The following is a 19,155-nucleotide window of genomic DNA, read 5'->3' on the forward strand; positions in this document are numbered from 1 at the left end:
CCCGTTACCTTTGGCCGCACGTGTCGGATGAGGCTGCCCTCCTCGGTCCTCTCCAGATAGTCAATCCAGCGCTCGCCAATGGTGTAATAGAAATAGACGTCACTGCCGTCCTCCCCTTCATCGCTGCAGCAGCTCCCCTCCTCCTCCTCCTCCTCCTGCGCCCCACAGACTCTGGAGCTGGCGGGCTCCAGCCGCCCATGCCCTCCAAGGCCGGCCGACTCCTCGGGCTCCTGCCCCACCCGCACTCTGGAGCCATCGGACTCTGGACCAGAACCCCCTTCGACACCTGAGCAATCCGATTCCTCCGACTCCCAGGCAGCCTGGACGCCGTTCTCCTCCTCAGCCAGCACCTGCAAGACACAGCAGTGCGGGTCAGGGGTCTGCGCACCCCAGGCAGCTCACTTGGGGGTGTCTGGGTGGGGAACAGCTTCTCCTGCCGACAGCCAGGCGCTGCATGGCAGAGTGCAGGGATGGCGGGGAACCTGCACTGGTGCACAGAGCCCCGAACTGAGGATGTGAGGGCCAAGGGGTCCCTTCTCCCACAGCCAGAGAGAAGCTTCAGGAACAAGCAAGACCCAGACTGGGGGAAGGGCCACAGGCAGCTGGCAGACGGCTGGGCCAGGGTCGCGTGCCAAGCCCAGCTAGCAACGCGGGCTGAGATGCAGGAAGGCTGCGGCAGAGCAAGCACTGAAGATGGGAAGAGGGGTCTTCCCAGTCCCTGGGGAGAGGGTGGCTCAGTGGGCCTGGCATGGGCTGGCACGGGAGATGAATGAGGTATTAGACTTCTCTCCTACCAGGCTCTCTCTTGCAGTGGCTTTGCAGCCACGGAGGCAGGGCCACCAGGTCTCCCCACCAGGAGTCCTGGCTCGGAGAACCAGCCTCCTAGAGTGGGGTGGCAAGGAGGCAGGGCCTCCCGCTCCCTGGTGGAGGTGAGAGCAGAGATGCAGTGGGCCTGGGGCTCCCACAGAACCAGGTGTAGCTTCCAGCTGAGAAGGGGGAAGACTGACAACCGACATGCCTGGGCATGGGTGTACAGCACCAGTGCCCCATTCCCAAAGGCTGCCAGGAACTGGTTGTGAATCTGAAGGTTGAGGCAATGTGGGTGAAAGTGATCCTGAAATGAGGGATTTAATGATGCTAAGGCAGTGGTTTTCAACTCATGGTTTGAGGACCCCTGGGCGTCTACTGACTACGTCTAAGATTTCCAAAGGGTCCGCACCTCATTTGAAATGTTTTAGGGGTCCACAAACGAGACAAAGTTGAAAACCACTGTAGTAAGGAAAGGAGGGCAGGAGAGCAGCAGAATAAAGACAATGGACTGCCAAAAGCAGACATTAAACTCAGGGAACTGGTAGGTGAGGTCCCATGGGAAGAAAATCTAAGGGATAAAGGAGTTCAGGAAACCTGGCAGTTTCTGAGAGAGACAATATTAAAGGTGCAAAGATAGGAGAGATAGTAAGAGGCCAGTATGGCTCCATCAGGAACTCTTGAATGGCCTGAAAATCGAAAGGGAATGCTACAAAAAGTGGAAACATGGACAAACTGCTAAGGAGGAGTACAAAAGAGTAGCACAAGCATGTAGGGACAAAATCTGAAAGGCTAAGGAACAAAATGTGTTACACCTAGAACGGGATATAAAAGGCAGTAAGACAAGGTTCTATAACTACAGTAGGTGAAAGAGAAAAGAAAGAAAACTGTAGGCCCTCTACTTAGCAGGGAAGGAGAGCTAATAAAGGACAACTTCAAGAAAGCTGACACACTTAACACCTGCGTTGCTTCAGGCTTCACTAAGAATACTCAACGCAATTAACAACAACAACAAGGGGGAGGAACGGAAGCCAGAATAGGGAAGGAACAGGTTAAAGAATCTTTAGATAAGTGAGATGTATTCACGTGGGCAGGGCCTGATGAAAGTCACCCTGGGGTACTTAAGGAACTAGTTGAAGCAATCTCGGAACTGTTAGAGATGGTCTTTGAGAACTCCTGGAGGAGAGGTGAAGTCCCAGAGGACTGGAGAAGGGAAAGAGGACCTGGAGGACCCGGAGAGTTAACTATAGACCAGTCAACCTAACTTTGATACCTGGAAAGACATCGGAACAAGCTATTCAGCAACCAACCCTGTAAGCACTTTGAGGATAATAAGATTATAAGGACTAGCCAACATGGATTTGTCAAGAACAAATCATGGCAAACCAACCTCATTTCCTTCCCTGACAGAGTGACTGACCTAGTAGACGGGAGAATGCTCTAGACATGATGTATCTTGATTTTAGCAAGGCTTGACACAGTTCCACATGCCATTCTCATAAGCAAACTAGGGAAATGTGGTCTAGATTAAATTACTATAAGGTGAGTGCACAACTGGTTGAAAGACCAGTCTCAAAGAGTCGTTATCAATGGGTCACTGTGAGGTCCGGCAGGGGTCAGTCCTGGGTTCATTAATGATTTACATAAAGGAGTGGAGAATACACTTTTGTGGATGACACCAAGCTCGGAGGGGTTGCAAGCACTTTGAAGAAGAGGATTAGAATTCAAAATAACGCCAATTTCTCAAAGAATTGGTCTGAAACCAGCAAGATGAAATTCATTACAGACAAGTGCAAAGTACTGCACTTCGAAAGGAAAAATCAAATGCACAGCTACGAGATGGGGAAGCAATGGCTAGATAGTAGCACTGCTGAAAAGAATCTGGCATTATGGTGGATCACAAATTGAATATGAGTCAACAAAGTGACGCAGTTATGAAAAAGGCTAATATTCCGGGGTGTACAACAGGAGTGTTGCACATAAGACATGAAAGGTAAATGTCCCACTCTACTCAGCACTGGTGAGGCCTTGGCTGGATTACTGTGTCCAGTTCTGGGTGCTGCACTTTAAGAAAGATGTGGACAATTGGAGACAGTTGAGAAAAGAGCAACACAAGTGATAAAAGGTTTAGAACATCTGACCTATGGCGAAAGGTTGAAAAATGGGACATGAGTAGTCTTGAGACTAAAAAAAAGCATGTGGGGGGGCGGGGGGCATGATAACAGTCTTCATACATGTTCAGGGCTGTTACAGAGATGACGGTGATCAGTTTTTCTCCATGTTCACTGAAGGCAAGACATGAAGTAATGGGCTTAATCTGTAGCAAGAGAGATGTAGGTTAGATATTAGGAAAAACTCTGTAACTATAAGGATAGGCCCTGGAATATAAGACTGGAATTAAGGCATACATTTTTAATGGTGAGGTAATTGGAACAATTTACCAAGGCTCATGGTGGATTCTCCCATCGCTGACCCTTTTTAAACTGAGACAGGATGTTTTTCTAACCGATCTGCTGTAGGAATTATTTTGGGGAAGCTCTGTGGCCTGTGCTATAAAGGAGGTCAGACTAGATCACAATGGTCCCTTCTGGCTTTAGAATCTATGAATCATGAATAGGCTTCCAGGGGAAGATGTGGAATCCCCATCATTGGAGGTTTTTAAGAACAGCTGAGACAGACACCTGTTATATACTTGGTCCTGTCAGCGGAGGGATCTGGCCAAGACAACCTCTTGCGGTTCCTTCCAGATCTACATTTTTATGATTCTATAAATTAGATGGTACAAAGTGCAGAAAATTGATAAGGGAAGCTAAGGACATCGGGGAAAAATCCATGCCTGGAATGACTAAGGACAATAAGGAGTTTTTTAAGTATATCAGGGACAAAAGAAATCCTAGTATTGATGTAGGCCCATTACTAGATAAAGACAATAAAACAGTTAATAATGATGCAGAAAAGGTAGAAGAGTTCAATAAATATTTCTGTTCTGTATCTAGAAAGAAGCAAGAAGTATTTGTAACACATGAGGATGCTGAAGTATTTTCCAGACCAGTAGTAACTTAGGAGTACGTTAGGCAACATGTACTAGGGAATACACATTTTTAAATCACAAGGCCCTAATAAATTGCACCCAAGAGTCATAAAGGAGCTGCCCTGAGGAGATCTCTGGTCCAATGATGTTAATTTGTAATCAACCTTAGGATACTGGGGAAATTTCAGAAGCCCGAAAGAGTGCTATCTCTGTGGCAATATTTAAAAAGGGCAAGTGTGATGACACAGGTATAGGCCAGTTAGCCTGACATCAATCCCACACAAATAATGGAAAAGCTGCTACAGGATTCAATCCAAAAAGAATTAAAAGATGGGAAGATAAATTAATGCCAGTCAACATGGTTTTGTGGAAAATAGGTCTTGTCAAACTAATCTCATTTCATTCTTTGAGGTATCAAGTTTGTCTGACACAAAATTATTCAAGGACTGGAGACCAAGGGCGAGAGACCTAAAGAGCTCCATTGGTTTAGTTAATTAAAAAGAAAACTGTGAGCAAGAGATTTCTTAGTGCCCACTAGCAGAAGGCATGGGGTTGTAGGGATCCCCTGGGTCTGGTCCTTACGTAACTGTTGTTGGCAGGTCTCTCGTGAAAGCCTGTATCACTGCGAGATGTGTGTACATAAAAATACGTAAGGAGTTATGTATATATATTGAAAATCATGCACTTAAGGTCTTTGAGTTGGGGCTGGTCACCAGAAGTGATAAACAAGTTTATTTCAGGCGGGAGACACTTATCTACCTGTCTGACTATATGCAGATTGACTGTTGTATGCTTCGCAATGAACACCTATTTACAGTTTGAGCAAAATGCTAATCAAGTGATTGTTTTTTCCTGTCTAGAATCTTCCCTGAAGCCTTTGCAATCATTGTGGAGTGCCCTATTTACAAGTGAAGACAATGGATGGTTGGAACTACATCTGGGGGTGCAGAGTACACCCAGGTATCCTTCGCCTAGGGAACTAGCTGGCTTGTCTTATGAATGGAGATCACAGCTGGCCTACCGGTTTAATACTGGGAGAGAACCCGTGGGTGAGCTAAGCTTTATGGGACACTGGAAGGCCTTGTTAGAGAATGTGAAAGTGAAATGAATTATATTAAAGAAATAGAATGAATTAAAGAATGCTGTATGAAATGCTGCAATCCAGGTGTCAGGAAACTGTTAATCAACTGCTCCACTTAAGGGCGATTGGTGAAGCATTAGCCTTAGATGATAAGAGCTAATAAGGAGGGTTGGACTAGATGACCTCTTGAGGTCCCTTCCAACCCTGATATTCTATGATTCTAAGGAAGTAGGATATGCATATTGTGCCCTAGGCAAATTCTTCAATTTGCTCTCTCTGTCCCTTTGTTTAGTTCGCACCCTTTTATCTGTATAAATAAGACTGTTTGACTCTTGCATGGGGGCTCACATTATCTGAATGTATTAGCAGAGCGCTGTGCTAATAAAACAGAGTGGTCTGACAAACTAGGAGTCCTGAGTCTAACTTTGACAAGAAGTTGAGGCTCTAGAAAGCATGTTACAATTGTACTTTCTATGTAACCATTTGTTGCCATTAATTGGACTTGCTGCTTCTGGAACCTCTGCTCTTTGTGAAATCAGCGCTCGCTTGTTTCCACTATAAACAAGTCTAAGTGCTGCGAACCAAGCGGAGCGGTGACCCGGGGGTGTCTTGTTCCTTTGGGAGCAGTGGCTCTGTGAATGTCGTGAGTGCCCAGTGGAACAAGGGCTGGACACTCCCAGGGTAACCTGCTGTGTGGGCTGAGAGGGGAGTACCTGTGATGCCTGTGGCTAGTGAAGTCAGGGAGCTGACCCCTGGCAGGCTTCCGCACTCTATGGGCAGATGGTAGTGAAGTGCCTCACCACCCTGGGTACCACATGAAGCAGCATAAAGATTGAAAAGTGGGATGAAGACAGAATTTTCTGTAATATTTTTATGAAGCCTGTGTGCGCCTCAGTTTCCCTCTGTCCTCTGCATTGCCAGCCGGGGCAGGGGGGGAGGGGGAACAAGGCTAAGTCTGCTCTTAGGGGCAGCACAGGACATGATGTGTGGGTGTCACCACGCTGTCTGGGCTGCAATGAAAGAGTTAAGGAACAGGCTGGAACGGGCTGAAAGCAACTCAGATCAATACAGAATTTGAACGGGACAATGGGAAGCCCCGATGACCAGAACAGAGGACTGAGATGTGACAGGCTGTGGACAGAGAATGGGCTTCTGGAAGAAGTTGCCTGCTCTCCTCTGGGGCTGACAAAGAGGTCAGAGAGAGACAGAGCCTGAAATGGAATTGATCACAGCTTGGGTGCTGGATGGCTCTGGCCTGGCCAGATAGACTGTTCTTAACCTTCATTCCTCTGCGCTACCTTAAGGATGCCCCATGCTGGGTGCAGCTGCTCTGGTTTGAAAGGGCTGCCTGGGGTCACTGGAAGTACTTGCTGAGGAAGAGTGTAAAAGTCTCTGACCAAGAGTCTACTTCAGTTGGTGGCGCTGGACAGAGCTGAGGGGATGAAACGGGAGGGCTGGAGCCCAGAGGCTCAGTGACGCCCCGTAGCCTGCCCTGAAGGAAAAATGAGATCCGCCAGGCTGGGTCTGGCACGTTGAAGGGGTTCCTCGAAAGGACTGTTTAAAAGCTGGGGTGTGGCCCTGATTCTGTGGCTCCGTGACAAAAGGTGACCTGACTACAGTGTAAAATACCTTCTGGGGAGAAGATACAGGTACTAAAAGGCTCCTCAATCTGGCCGTGAAAGGCAGGACAAGAACCAATGGCTGGAAGTTGAACCCAGAGAAATTCAAGTGAGAAGACAGACACGGGTTTAACAGGGAGGGTGATTAATCACTGGAATAAGCTCCCACGGGAAGTGGCAGATTTTTCGTCCAGACTGGAGCCTTCCTGAAAGATGATTTCGTCAAACTCAAGTTACTGGGCCCAGTATAGGGGAAACTGGCTGGAACATTAATGGCCTGTCCTATGTAGGAGGTCAGACCAGATTAACAGATTGTAAAGCCAGAAGGGACTGATATGATCACAGATTCCAAGACCAGAAGGGATCATTGTGATCTTCAGTCTGACCTCCCCGAAATAACACCTGACTGAACTAAAGCAGGTCTTAGGGAAAACCATCCAATCACGATTTAATCTACCCCACAGGGAATGGAAGAAGGGAACATCACCAAGGAAGTGTACCTGGGAATAGCGCGAGCATGTGGGGACAAAATCAGGAGAGCCACGGCAAAGAATGAGTCACAGCTGGCGAGGAATGTTAGAGACAACAGGAAGGGGTTCTACAAACATGTCAGAAAAAGAGAAAGATCACGGACGGTGTGGGTCCGCTGCTCAATGGAGAAGGTGAGCTGGTAACAGAAGAGGATAGGAAGGCAGAGCTGCTCATTGTCGATGTTGCTTCAGTTTTCTCACAAAAAAATAACATGTGACCGGACGACTAGCGAAGTTACCACAGACAATAAAGGGGAAGGAATGCAGATCGGGATAAGGAAAGAACATGTTAGATCTTCTGACTAATTTGAACAAATTCAAGTCAGCAGGGCCTGATGCTGTTCACCCCAGGGTGCTGAAAGAATTAGATGAAGAAATCTCAGAGTCTCTGGCAATAATATTTGCAAACTCATGGATAACAGGAGAGGTCCCGGAAGACTGAAGAAGGGCTAATATAGTGCCCATCTTTAAAAAGGGGGGAAAGGAGGAGCCAGGGAACTATAGACTGGTCAGCCTGACCTCCATACCTGGGAAGTTACTAAAGCAATGTATGAAACATTCAATTTTTGAATACCTGGAGGATGAAGGGGTAATCCCAGCATGGATTTACCAACAACAAATTGTGCCAAACCAGCTTGATTTCCTTCTTTGACAAGGTGACTGGTTTGGTGGATAGGGGGAATGTGGCGGACAGAATATACCTGAACTTCAGCAAGGCTTTTGATACAGTCCCACATGAAACTCTGAAAAGAAGCTGGAGAAATGCGGGCTTGAGAGAACTACCATTAAATGGATACAATATTGGTTAAACAAAGAGTAACTATTAATGGAATGATGTCAGATTGGAGGGAGGTCTCGAGTGGGGTTCCACAGGGATCTGTTCTGGGTCCGGTGTTATTTAACATCTGTATTAATGACCTGGCTGTATGACTAGAGAGCGTACTGAGCCAATCTGCAGATGACACAAAGCGGGGAGGGGTGCCAACACTTTGTAGGATAGAGCTAAAACTCAAAAGGAATCTTGATAAACTGGAGGAGAACTGGGCAGTGACACTGGCAGCCCAGCCAACCTGTGTCTGACCCATAACAATTTTACAAAAGGCATTACAATTGCATCAGGACAATTCATGTGTATGTGACTTTAAAAGAGATGTACTATACCAGCAATCACCAACCCATACATTTGTAGTAATAGAAATCAAGGGTAGATGCTAAGTGTATTTGTCTGTTTACCTATATCCTGTTAGAAGTTTAACAATGTAACCAAATTAGCTTGTAGACACTAATTCCCTTTCATGTCTTAATTGCCTTACATTATGTATGCGACTGTGTTCAGTTAACCTCGAGAGCAAAGATGTAAGATATTGCAGGAAACTAGTAGTATTATCAATTTTGTCTTCAACGTAACTATCTCTGTTATAATGGAGGACCGGTTAATTGCCTTATGTAAATGAGTGTAACTAGTGTACCTGTGTATGCATAGGATACAGAAGATTAACTTCAAAGCAAAGGTCCACAAACCATCGCATGGCCTATTCTTCCTGGGAGGAACGCCCTGCTGTGACAGCTTCTGTGAGGAGGCTTGTCAGCTAGAGAGCTGTCAAAGAGAAGCCTCAGACCTGATCCTGCGTCTCTAGTCTGCTGAACTTTGAACAGGGGAAGGGGAAGCCATAGGACTGAGATCTTTGGCATATCCTGGAAAATGCGAGGAAAGAATATCAGACTTTACACCTCAGCTGCATTTGGATTCAAAACTTTTGGGATGATTCCGGAGAGACTTTTACAAGCCAGCAGATAGAACATCAGTGCTGGGAGCCTGTTTCAGAGTAGCAGCCGTGTTAGTCTGTATCAGCAAAACGACGAGGACTCCTTGTGGCACCTTAGAGACTAACAAATTTATTTGTCACTCATATGTATATGATTCCTCAACCAGTAATAACTCCTCTTTTCTTTCCTTAATACATTGTTAGTTCGTTTGTTCAGGACTGGCTGACCGTGTGATATTTGGGTAAGACTCATGCCGACCTGGGGCGCGTGTCCAATCCTTTGGGATTGGCAGAACATCAAGTCTGGTGAATCAGGTTTTCAGTAACCCCTCCCTGGATTAGACCTGTTTGGATGGATGGGAGTCAAGGGCTGGAATGCCTGAGGGGGGCCTGTGGTTGGCTCCTTGTTAACCAGTGTGGTGCGGACTCAAACTACAGAATAAAGCACCCGTTTGGGAGTGTCTGCCCTATTCCTTGCAGACTGATGCGGCATTCTCTGTGAGGCTCATCCAGGCACCTGGTCACATGGGATATAGATAATAAAATGAAATTCAACAAAGACGAATGTGAGGTGCTCCACTTAGGGAAGGAAAAACGAATGCACAAAGACAGACTGGGGGAGAACTGGTTTGGCAGCAGCACTGCTGAGAAGGATCTGGGAGCAGTGGAGTCAGCAATGCGATGCTGTTAAAAGCAAATGCAATGTTAGGTTGCATGAACAGAGGCAGAGCAAGCGAGTCACGGGAGGTGATAGGACCGCTCTACTCTGCGCTGTTTAGGCCTCAGCTGGAGAACTGTGTCCAGTTTGGGTCACCAATGCATAGGAAGAATGTAGAGAAACTGGAAAGGATCCAGAGGCGAGCGACAAAGAGGATCTAAGTGATGGAACACAAACCATACGAGCAAAGGCTGAAGGAACTGGGTATATTTAGCAACAGAGAGTCCTGTGGCACCTTTAAGACTAACATAAGCTTTTGTGAATGGGTGAATGCCCACTTCATCAGACACATGTAATGGAAATTTCCAGAGGCAGGTATAAATATGCAGGCAAGAATCAGTCTGGAGATAATGAGGTTAGTTCAATCAGGGAGGGTGAGGTGCTCTGCTAGCAGTTGAGGTGTGAACACCAAGGGAGGAGAAACTGCTTTTGTAGTTGGCTAGCCATTCACAGTCTTTGTTTAATCCTGAGCTGATGGTGTCAAATTTGCAAATGAACTGGAGCTCAGCAGTTTCTCTTTGGAGTCTGGCCTGAAGTTTTTTTGCTGTAAGATGGCTACCTTTACATCTGCTATTGTGTGGCCAGGGAGGTTGGAAGTGTTCTCCTACAGGTTTTTGTATATTGCCATTCCTGATATCTGACTTGTGTCCATTTATCCTTTTACGTAGTGACTGTCCAGTTTGGCCGATGTACATAGCAGAGGGGCATTGCTGGCACATGATGGCATATATAACATTGGTGGACGTGCAGGTGAATGAACCAGTGATGTTGTAGCTGATCTGGTTAGGTCCTGTGATGGTGTTGCTGGTGTAGTTATGTGGGCAGAGTTGGCATCGAGGTTTGTTGCATGGATTGGTTCCTGAGTTAGAGTTGTTATGGTGCGGTGTGTGGTTGCTGGTGAGAATATGCTTAAGGTTGGCGGGTTGTCTGTGGGCGAGGACTGGCCTGCCACCCAAGGTCTGTGAAAGCGAGGGATCGTTGTCCAGGATGTAGATCACTGATAATGCATTGGAGAGGTTTAAGCTGAGGACTGTAGGTGATGGCCAGTGGAGTTCTGTTGGTTTCTTTCTTGGGCTTGTCTTGTAGCAGGAGGCTTCTGGGTACACGTCTGGCTCTGTTGATTTGTTTCCTTATTTCCTTGTGCGGGTATCGCAGTTTTGTGAATTCTTGGTGAAGATCTTGTAGGTGTTGGTCTCTGTCTGAGGGGTTGGAGCAGATGCGGTTGTACCTCAACGCTTGGCTGTAGACGATGGATCGTGTGGTGTGTCCGGGGTGGAAGCTGAAGGCATGAAGGTAGGCATAGCGGTCGGTGGGTTTTCGGTAAAGGGTGGTGTTAACGTGACCATCACTTATTTGGACCGTGGTGTCTAGGAAGTGGACCTCCCGTGTAGATTGGTCCAGGCTGAGGTTGATGGTGGGGTGGAAGCTGTTGAAATCGTGGAGGAATTCTTCCAAAGTCTCCTTCCCATGGGTCCAGATGATGAAGATGTCGTCAACGTAGCGTAGGTAGAGAAGGGGTGTGAGTGGACGAGAGCTGAGGAAGCGTTGTTCCAGGTCAGCCATAAAAATGTTGGCATATTGTGGGGCCATGCGGGTGCCCCTGGCGGTGCCACTGGTCTGGAGGTATATATCGTCACCAAATTTGAAATAATTGTGCTTTTTACAGATCCAGACTAAGACGGCTACCCCTCTGATACTGGGTATATTTAGTTTGGAAAAGAGGAGATTAAGGGGGGGATGGGGAGAGCATGACAGTGGCCTTCAAATACTTGAAAAGCTGCCTAAAAAGATGGAGAAAAGTTGTTCTCTCTTGCCATAGAGAGCAGGACCAAACTACAGCCTGGTCTACACTACAGAGTTGGGTTGGTATGCAGAGGTCTTCCAGGGGGTACATCAACTCATCTAAATATTTGCCTAGTTTTACAACAGGCTACATAAAAAGCACTAGCGAAGTCAGTACACACTAACATTTCATACAGACAATTACTTGTTTATTCTGCTCTATATACTAGACACTGACATGGAAGTACAAGATTGATATTCCAATTGATTTATTTTATAATTATATGGTAAAAATAAGAAATTCAGCAATTTTTCAGTAATAGTGTGCTGGAATACTTTTGTATTATGTCCAATTTTGTAAGCAAGTATTTTTTTTAAGTTAGGTGAAAATTGGGGTGCGCAAGACAAATCAGACTCCTGACAGGGGTACAGGAGTCTGGAAAGGTTTAGAACCAAAGGACTAGACGACCACAAAGATTCCAAAGCCAGAAGGGACCAATGAAACCATTATTAGGATTCTTTTTGTTCCCAATATACTTTAAAAAAATCCTTACTGTCCTTAACTCTGCTGGCCACAGATTTCTCCATGTCCCACTTTGCTTCCCTTATCAATTTTCTACAATTCCTAACTTCTGATTTTTAGTTCTGTGTTCAGTTCCTTCCTCTTTATCTGTCAAGATGAGGTCTCATATAGAATTCCCACAACACTTTTTGAGTTAGGAAATTATCATGTATAATGTTTAGATTTTCCAAAGATGTTTCAGTATTGGCAGCATGAGACCTCCAGCATGTGTCACTCAAATTGAAATCAACTGTGATCACACAGCTTTTTATCTGACACATTACAGATTGGTGATTAAGGAGCAGGTCATCCTGTTCCATAGTGGGATGTGGTGGTCTGCAGCAGACACTATCTAATACCGCACCTTGTGTTTTAACTTTTGGTATATTGATCCATAAGCAACCAAAAAAAAAACCAGTTACTCACGTCTCATAACTGTTATTCTTCGAGATATGTTGTTCACGCCCATTCCAAACAGGTGTGTGCACGCGCATGTGTGTGGTAGCCAGAAGATTTTTTCTCTAGCCGCATCTGTTGGGTCAGTCCAGCCACCCCTGGAGTCACACCTTCATGGCGCCCAATATAGAGCCCGGCCGACCTGCCACCCCCTCAGTTCCTTCTTGCCGGCTACTCCGACAGAGGGGTAGGAGGGTGGGTATTGGAATGGACATGAACAACACACCTCGAAGAACAGTTACGAGAAGGTCAGTAACCGTTTTTTCTTCTTCAAGTGCTTGTTCATGTCGATTCCAATCAGGTGACTCACAAGCCTAAGTTCAGGAGGTGGGGTTGGAGTCTTCACTGACTGGAGCACGGCTAGTCCGAAGGCCGCATTGTCTCTGGCCTGCTAGGGAATCGCATAGTGCGCGGTGAAAGTGTGGATGGAGGACCACGTTGCTGCTCTGCAGATTTCCGGAGTGGGAACCTGAGCCAGGAACGCTGTTGATGGTGGAGTGCGCAGTGATTGGGACCCCAACACTGGACCAATTTTCTGAATGGCTTCGTTCTCTCCATGTTCTTCATTCTCTGACCTGCGGACATCCAGTGAGTAAAGTCTCTGGCTCCCTGCCGCTGGAATGAGGCTTAGGGTAGAAGACCGGGAGGACAATGTCCTGGTCGATGTGGAACTGCAACACAACCTTCGGGAGGAAAGCAGGGTTAGGCCTGAGCTGCACCTTGTCCTTATAGGACATGGTATAAGGGAGCTCTGAGGTTAGGGCCCTGAGCTCAGACACCCTCCTGGCCGAGGTTATTGCCACCAGGAACGCCACCTTGTCCGAGAGGTAGAGCACGTCGCCAAGGGCTCAAATAGCGGTCCCATGAGACGGGACAGGACCACGTTGAGGTCCCAGGCCAGGACAGGCTGACGGATGTGAGGGTATAGCCTGTCGAGCCCTTTTAAAAAACGGCTAACCATGGTGTTAGCAAACACCGAGCGGCCCTCCTGGCCCGCGTAAGTAATTAAGGACCTGCTAAGCTGCTTGCCAAAGCAAGAGCAAGGGGAAGTCCCAGCTACCGTCACTGGCGGTAAGAAGGAACTGAGGGGGTGGTGGGTCGGCAGGGCTCTCTATTGAGTGCCACGAGGGCGCGACTAGGCCGACCTGATGGATGCTGCTACGGGAAAGGGCGTGCACACCTGATTGGAATGGACATGAACAAGCACTCGAAGAAGCAGCATTTTCTTCCAAGTCGTCAGTGACTCGGAAACAGGTAATGACATCTCTGGGACTGCTGCGATCATCTAATCTGACCTCCTGTACGACACAGAGCAAAGGCCATTGGACTTCCCTGAATTAAGTCCTGTTTGAACTAGAGCAGATCTCAATCCATTTTGATTTAACAATTGCCAGTGCTGGAGAATCCACCATATCCCTTGGTAAATTGCTCCAATGGTTAAATTATCCTCACTGTTAAAAATCTGCATGTCATTTCTAGTCTGAATTTGTCTAGCTTCAACTTCCAGGCATTGGATCTTGTTACACCTTTGCCTCCTAGACCGAAGAGCCCTCTATTATAAAAGGGTTGGTGTTTATTAACTATGATCAAGTCATCCCATCATGGAACCGCAAGATCGGTGTTACACCCCCAATTTCTAGGAGGAAGCCCTTCAATGTGCCAGACCCAAGGGGTCTCACTCTCCCTTCAGGTCAGGTCACGCGGTGTGTCTGCCTCCTGAGACTGAAGCTCTGAGAGTTGCTGAACAGAGCTCACGGTGTGAAGCAGCAAGTGCCACTGAGACAGACTCCTGGCAGAGAACATGCCCTCTGCAGGGATCAATGCACCGCACGAATATTTATGGTGACACTCAAGCTGCGTTTTCAAAACAGTTGGGTTTATTAGCCATCTGGCACACACCACAGGAAGCCCTTAGCTCAGCACAGAGAAATACAAAACACAGGCGATCCTGGTCAGCCCAGAGCCCAGCCAAGCCGTAGCGACTCCAGTTTCCTGCTCAGTCTGACCTCCTTGACCAGTTCCCAGGTGAGAGAGCTCCCAGCCTTCTTCCAGAGCTCACACTTACCGCCCAGCTCACACTGCCCAGCCTTTTGTTCTCAAGCAGGGGCTCTTGCTCAGCATCCCTGCTGAGAGGCAGGGAAATCCAGGAGTCACTGGCGCTTGCATTGTCTCTCTGGTCTCCTGTTGCTCTGGGTTGGTTTTATTCCATCACTGCTACAAGCCTGAACCAAGAACTTTGCCATTACTTAATGACCGTGAATTCCACCCAGACAGGGAGGTGAAACACACACACCTGTCTCTTAGTCTGGCCTGAGAGCAAACTTAATCCTTTCCCTCCACCCACTGGGTAGCCATGCAACATACAGGGGAAACTGAGGCACACATAGGCCTCATAAAAACACTACAGAAAATTCCCATTTTCTCACAACCCCTTAACTGCTGTTTATCAAGCCAAACAGATTGAGATCCTGAGCGCTCTCTCTAGAAGACAGGACTCCCAATCCTGCAGTAATTCTAGTGGATCTTCTTGAATTGTGGACACCAGAACCGGACACAATATTTGAGTGGCAGTCGCACCAGTGACAGATGCAGGTTACAAAACCTCTTACTCTTACATGGGATTCTCCTGTTTCTACGTCCAAGGAGCACATCAGCCCTTCTGGCCACAGCATTGCAATGGGAGCTCATGCTCAGCTGATTATCCACCAGGCAGAATCAGTTCTGGGTCTGGTTCTGTTCAGTGTCTCCATCAACGATTTAGATAATGGCATAGAGAGTACACTTATAAAGTTTGCGGCTGAAACCAAGCTGGGAGGGGTTGCCACGGTTTTGGAGGACAGGATTAAAATTCAAACTGATTTGAACAAACTGGAGAAATGATCTGAAGTAAATAGGATGAAATTCAATAAGGACAAATACAAAGTACTCCCCTTAGGAAGGAACAATCAGTTGCACACTTACAAAATGGGAAATGACGGCCTAGGAAGGAGTACTGCGGAAAGGGATCTGGGGGTCATAGTGGATCACAAGCTAAACAGTGTAACACTGTTGCAAAAAAAGCGAACATCATTCTGGGATGTATTAGCAGGAGTGTTGTAAGCAAGACACGAGAAGTAATTCTTCCGCTCTACTCCGCGCTGATTAGGCCCCAACTAGAGTAGTGTGTCCAGTTCCGGGCGCCACATTTCAGGAAGGATGTGGACAAATTGGAGAAAGTCCAGAGAAGAGCAACAAAAATGATTAAAGGTCTAGAAAACATGACCTATGAGGGAAGATGAAAAAATTGGATTTGTTTGGTCTGGAGAAGAAAAGACAGAGGGGATAAAGACTGAGAGGGGATATGATAACAGTTTTCAAGTACATAAAAGGTTGTTACAAGGAGGAGGGAGAAAAATTGTTCTTCTTAACAGCTCAGGATAGGACAAGAAGCAATGGGCTTAAATTGCAGCAAAGGAGTTTTAGATTGGACAGTAGGAAAAACTTCCTAACTGTCAGGGTGGTTAAACACTGGAATAAATTGCCTAGGGAGGTTGTGGGATCTCTACCATGGGAGATTTTTAAGAGCAGGTTGGACAAACACCTGTCAGGGATGATCTAGATAATACTTGGTCCTGCCATGAGTGCAGGGGACTGGACCAGATGGCTTCTCACGGTCCCTTTCAATCCTACCATTTAATATTTCTATGTCCCCTCCAACTTTTTCTCAGAGTCACAGCTAGTATCCTATCTTGTGCTTTATCTATTAGAACATTGATCCATGAGCATTTAAGATCATTTTCTTTCTAGCTGTCAGTGATTTGGGAACAGGTAAAGCCATTTTTGATATTATCACCCCACCCTCTCTTTATTGGTCCCGTTGATTTTAACATCCCACCAAGTTGCTGTAACACCAACTAGATCAAATTCATGCTCACGAATGACCAATTCCAATTCTTTTTACTTGTTCCCAGGCTCCCAATATTAGCATATAGGCAATTCAATCCTTTCTTCTCTTCGCGTCCTTTGCTCTCTACATTATCATCTGCTGAGTGGTCAGATCTTCCCTCTTTTTACCCTCCCCCCTTCTAGTATTGGTTTAAAACCCTCCTGACTCCCAAAAAGGAGCAGCAGTCTTCCTTAAAGAGCTGGAGATCTTTGTGAGCACACTGGATTTTCTTGCTGGTTGGGCTGGGCAGTCATCCACAGGTGTGCCCTGTACTCCTCACCATTCCCGTCACCGAGCTAGACTCTCACAGATCTCTTCAGCAGTAACCCTCCTGATCCCCACAACCTGCCCATGCTCCTCTGGCTCCGCCTGTGCAGAACGCCACTCTGACCTCTTGCCTCAGGTGAATAGATTATTTAATTGTCCCTTCTGGACCTGAATCTATGAATCTGCCCTTACTCCCCTCACTCTCAGTGCATATACTACGGCAGCGCCCCCAGCCTGCCTGGCGTGCTCTGCTGTCTGGTTGCCATCTCCAGCTCAGTGCAGGCTCCTCCATGCGAATACCAGGCAGACTGTGGGACGGCAGAGAGACCATTCCCATTGCCCCGCGCTCCGACAGAGACCGACCGTGAGAAGGGACATAGGTGCTCCCACCCCATCACCCTGCTCCTCACTTCGGCGGCTGGAGGGTGAAGGGGCTGCAGCTCAGGACCCCACTGCACCAGGAGGGCAGGCTGCGGGGCTCCTGCGTGCAGTGGGGCTCAAAGAGCTGTGCCTGCACAGAGAGAGGAAAGGGCACAGGACACGAAGACCCAGCTTCCCCAGCCCCCTTCTTTAACACGCTGCCTCCAGAGGAAGGCCAAGCCTGCCAAGGCGGGTCGAGGAAGGGGAGCCATTGCTGAACCCCGGGGCTCAAACACCAAGTCAGCGTTGGTGTATCCCGAACGCCGCCTGCCGGCTCTGAGGTGAAGGAGCACTTGGCACAGCAACCAGGGGCTGCGCCAGCTGGAACCCTCTCTTCCCACTGGGCACCAGGAGCAGACTGCGGGAGACATCGCCCCAGGGAGCTCCCAGAGCGAGGCGGTGGGGGATGCCAGCGGGGTGCAGACACTCTGTGAGCTGCTCTGAGCCAGTCCGGACGGCCCAGCCTGCCCTCCCTGGGGTGGGGGATCTCACAGGGCAAACTGGAAGGGCTGTTTCTGCTCTGGGGAAGTGTTTCCTCGGCCTCCCGCAGGGGAGTGGTGCCTGGATCAGGGAGCACTGGGGAGCAACTGCAGGGGCGAGGTGCAGAGACTGCTCCAGGCCTGAGCTGGCACGCCTGCCCCTGTGCACTAGCCTGGGCAGGGTCTGGGCAGCAGCCTTGGGAAGCCAGGGCACAGCCGCTCTCGGGGCCAGACGCGCTCTCTGTAGCCAGAGCACAGCCCTAGCCGGGGACTCTGGGGCGGAACAGGCTGCCGTGGGTCATCCTTGCCAGAGGCAGCCTGGGGCAGGGCACTCACAAGCCACAGCCCCTGGCAGGCCAGGAGCCAGCCCGCGCGCTCTGCTGTCAAAGAGAGTGGCTCAGCCCCCCGGCAATGCCAGCGGCACGCTCTCTTCGGGGCGCCACGTCAGAGAGGAAGGGATCGTCCCTGGCAGGCTACCAGGGATGTTACAGATGGATCCGTGGTCTCAGCACTCTTTTCAGTGCCTCCTCCCTGTCCCCGCAGGAGGCTAAAATAGAGCCCTCTCCTCTTGGGTACTTGCCTCCCTTTACAATAATGGCCGGACCCCTCCCACTCAGAGAGCCAGACACCCTCCCACAACCTGGGGCACCCACTGTGCACCCCCTGCAGCACGGGCAGAGCATGGTCCGCCGCTCCCTACCTGAGGCACAGGGACATCCTCCTCCTGCTGGCTAGGGCTCCCGCCAGGGGCCTCCTCGCTGCTTGGCCTCCTCCTGCAGGTCATGCGCTGGCTGTTCAGCTCCAGGATGCGGGTGGTAATGCCCTTGACGTGCAGCAGGTCATCCAGCGAGTTGAAGCCCTTCAGCTCCTGCCAGGGAACAAGCAGGACTCAGCATGGCGTTGGGCAGAGCTTGGGCAGCCCCACACCAGGGCAGACCCGGAGTCCCCCCCACCCCCGGGGCTCTCTGTCCCCCTCCCAGGAAGATACTTCCCAGCTGGAGCCCTCTCTCTGCGGGGTGCTCCCCCGAGATTCCCCTGCAGTCACCCTGATTACCCCCAGCTGGCACGGCTCAGCTCACACCTGGTCATCCATGGGCCCTGTGACATTACTGACACAAACTGGGACTATATAGATCATTGTTGCAACCAAGATCGTGTAATGGCGCCAAATCTTGTACAAAGGAGATCAAGTACGGTGCCTATGAGTTATGGTTTGCTGGTTATGATTATGCAATCTGTGTGCGTGTATCATTTTTGTATTTAAAGTTATAAGTATTGGCTCTAGACTGTCTGTAGTTCAAACTTGTGCTGTGCTTCTGGGTGACACCCCAGACAAGTTGGTGTCAGCTCTGCCTAGCCTGCTTGATGGCCCATTAAGGACCATCAGCTACAACTGACCCACTGAGAGAAGGCAGATACCCTTGTACTCAGCAAGGCAGGGACATGCCTATGGACAGAACTTGGAGGCTTTTCCATGCCATGTGCTGGAATGATTGTCTTTGGGACAAAGAAAGCAGAGGCCACATGGCAAGAGACTATAAAAAGCTGCTGCATCTCCTCCATCTTGTCTTCAATCCTGCTTCATACCTCTGGAGGAAATTTGCTACAAACTGAAGCTCTGAACAAAGGGCTGAATGACCCATCCCAGCTGTGGATGTTCCAGAGACTTGATTTGAACCTGCAGTTTATTCTATCGCTGCTACAAGCCTGAA

General features: G+C 48.5%; 1 protein-coding gene across 1 annotated transcript in view; it reads right to left on the reverse strand.

Moving 5' to 3' along the window:
• LOC115271300 overlaps positions 1-18,536 on the reverse strand; it is a 42,565-nt gene extending 24,029 nt beyond the window's left edge. The window contains exons 1-3 of the mRNA XM_029912865.1: positions 18,525-18,536; positions 18,144-18,311; positions 9-350 (exon numbers count right to left, since the gene is read on the reverse strand). Coding sequence (XP_029768725.1) covers positions 9-350; positions 18,144-18,311; positions 18,525-18,536 — 522 coding nt within the window. The remainder of the gene's footprint in view (positions 1-8; positions 351-18,143; positions 18,312-18,524) is intronic.
• Between the last annotated feature and the right edge of the window lie 619 nt (positions 18,537-19,155).

Source organism: Terrapene carolina, unplaced genomic scaffold (genome assembly GCF_002925995.2).
Source record: "Terrapene carolina triunguis isolate 2854851 unplaced genomic scaffold, T_m_triunguis-2.0 Scaffold303, whole genome shotgun sequence".
Classification (NCBI taxonomy): Eukaryota; Metazoa; Chordata; order Testudines; family Emydidae; genus Terrapene; species Terrapene triunguis.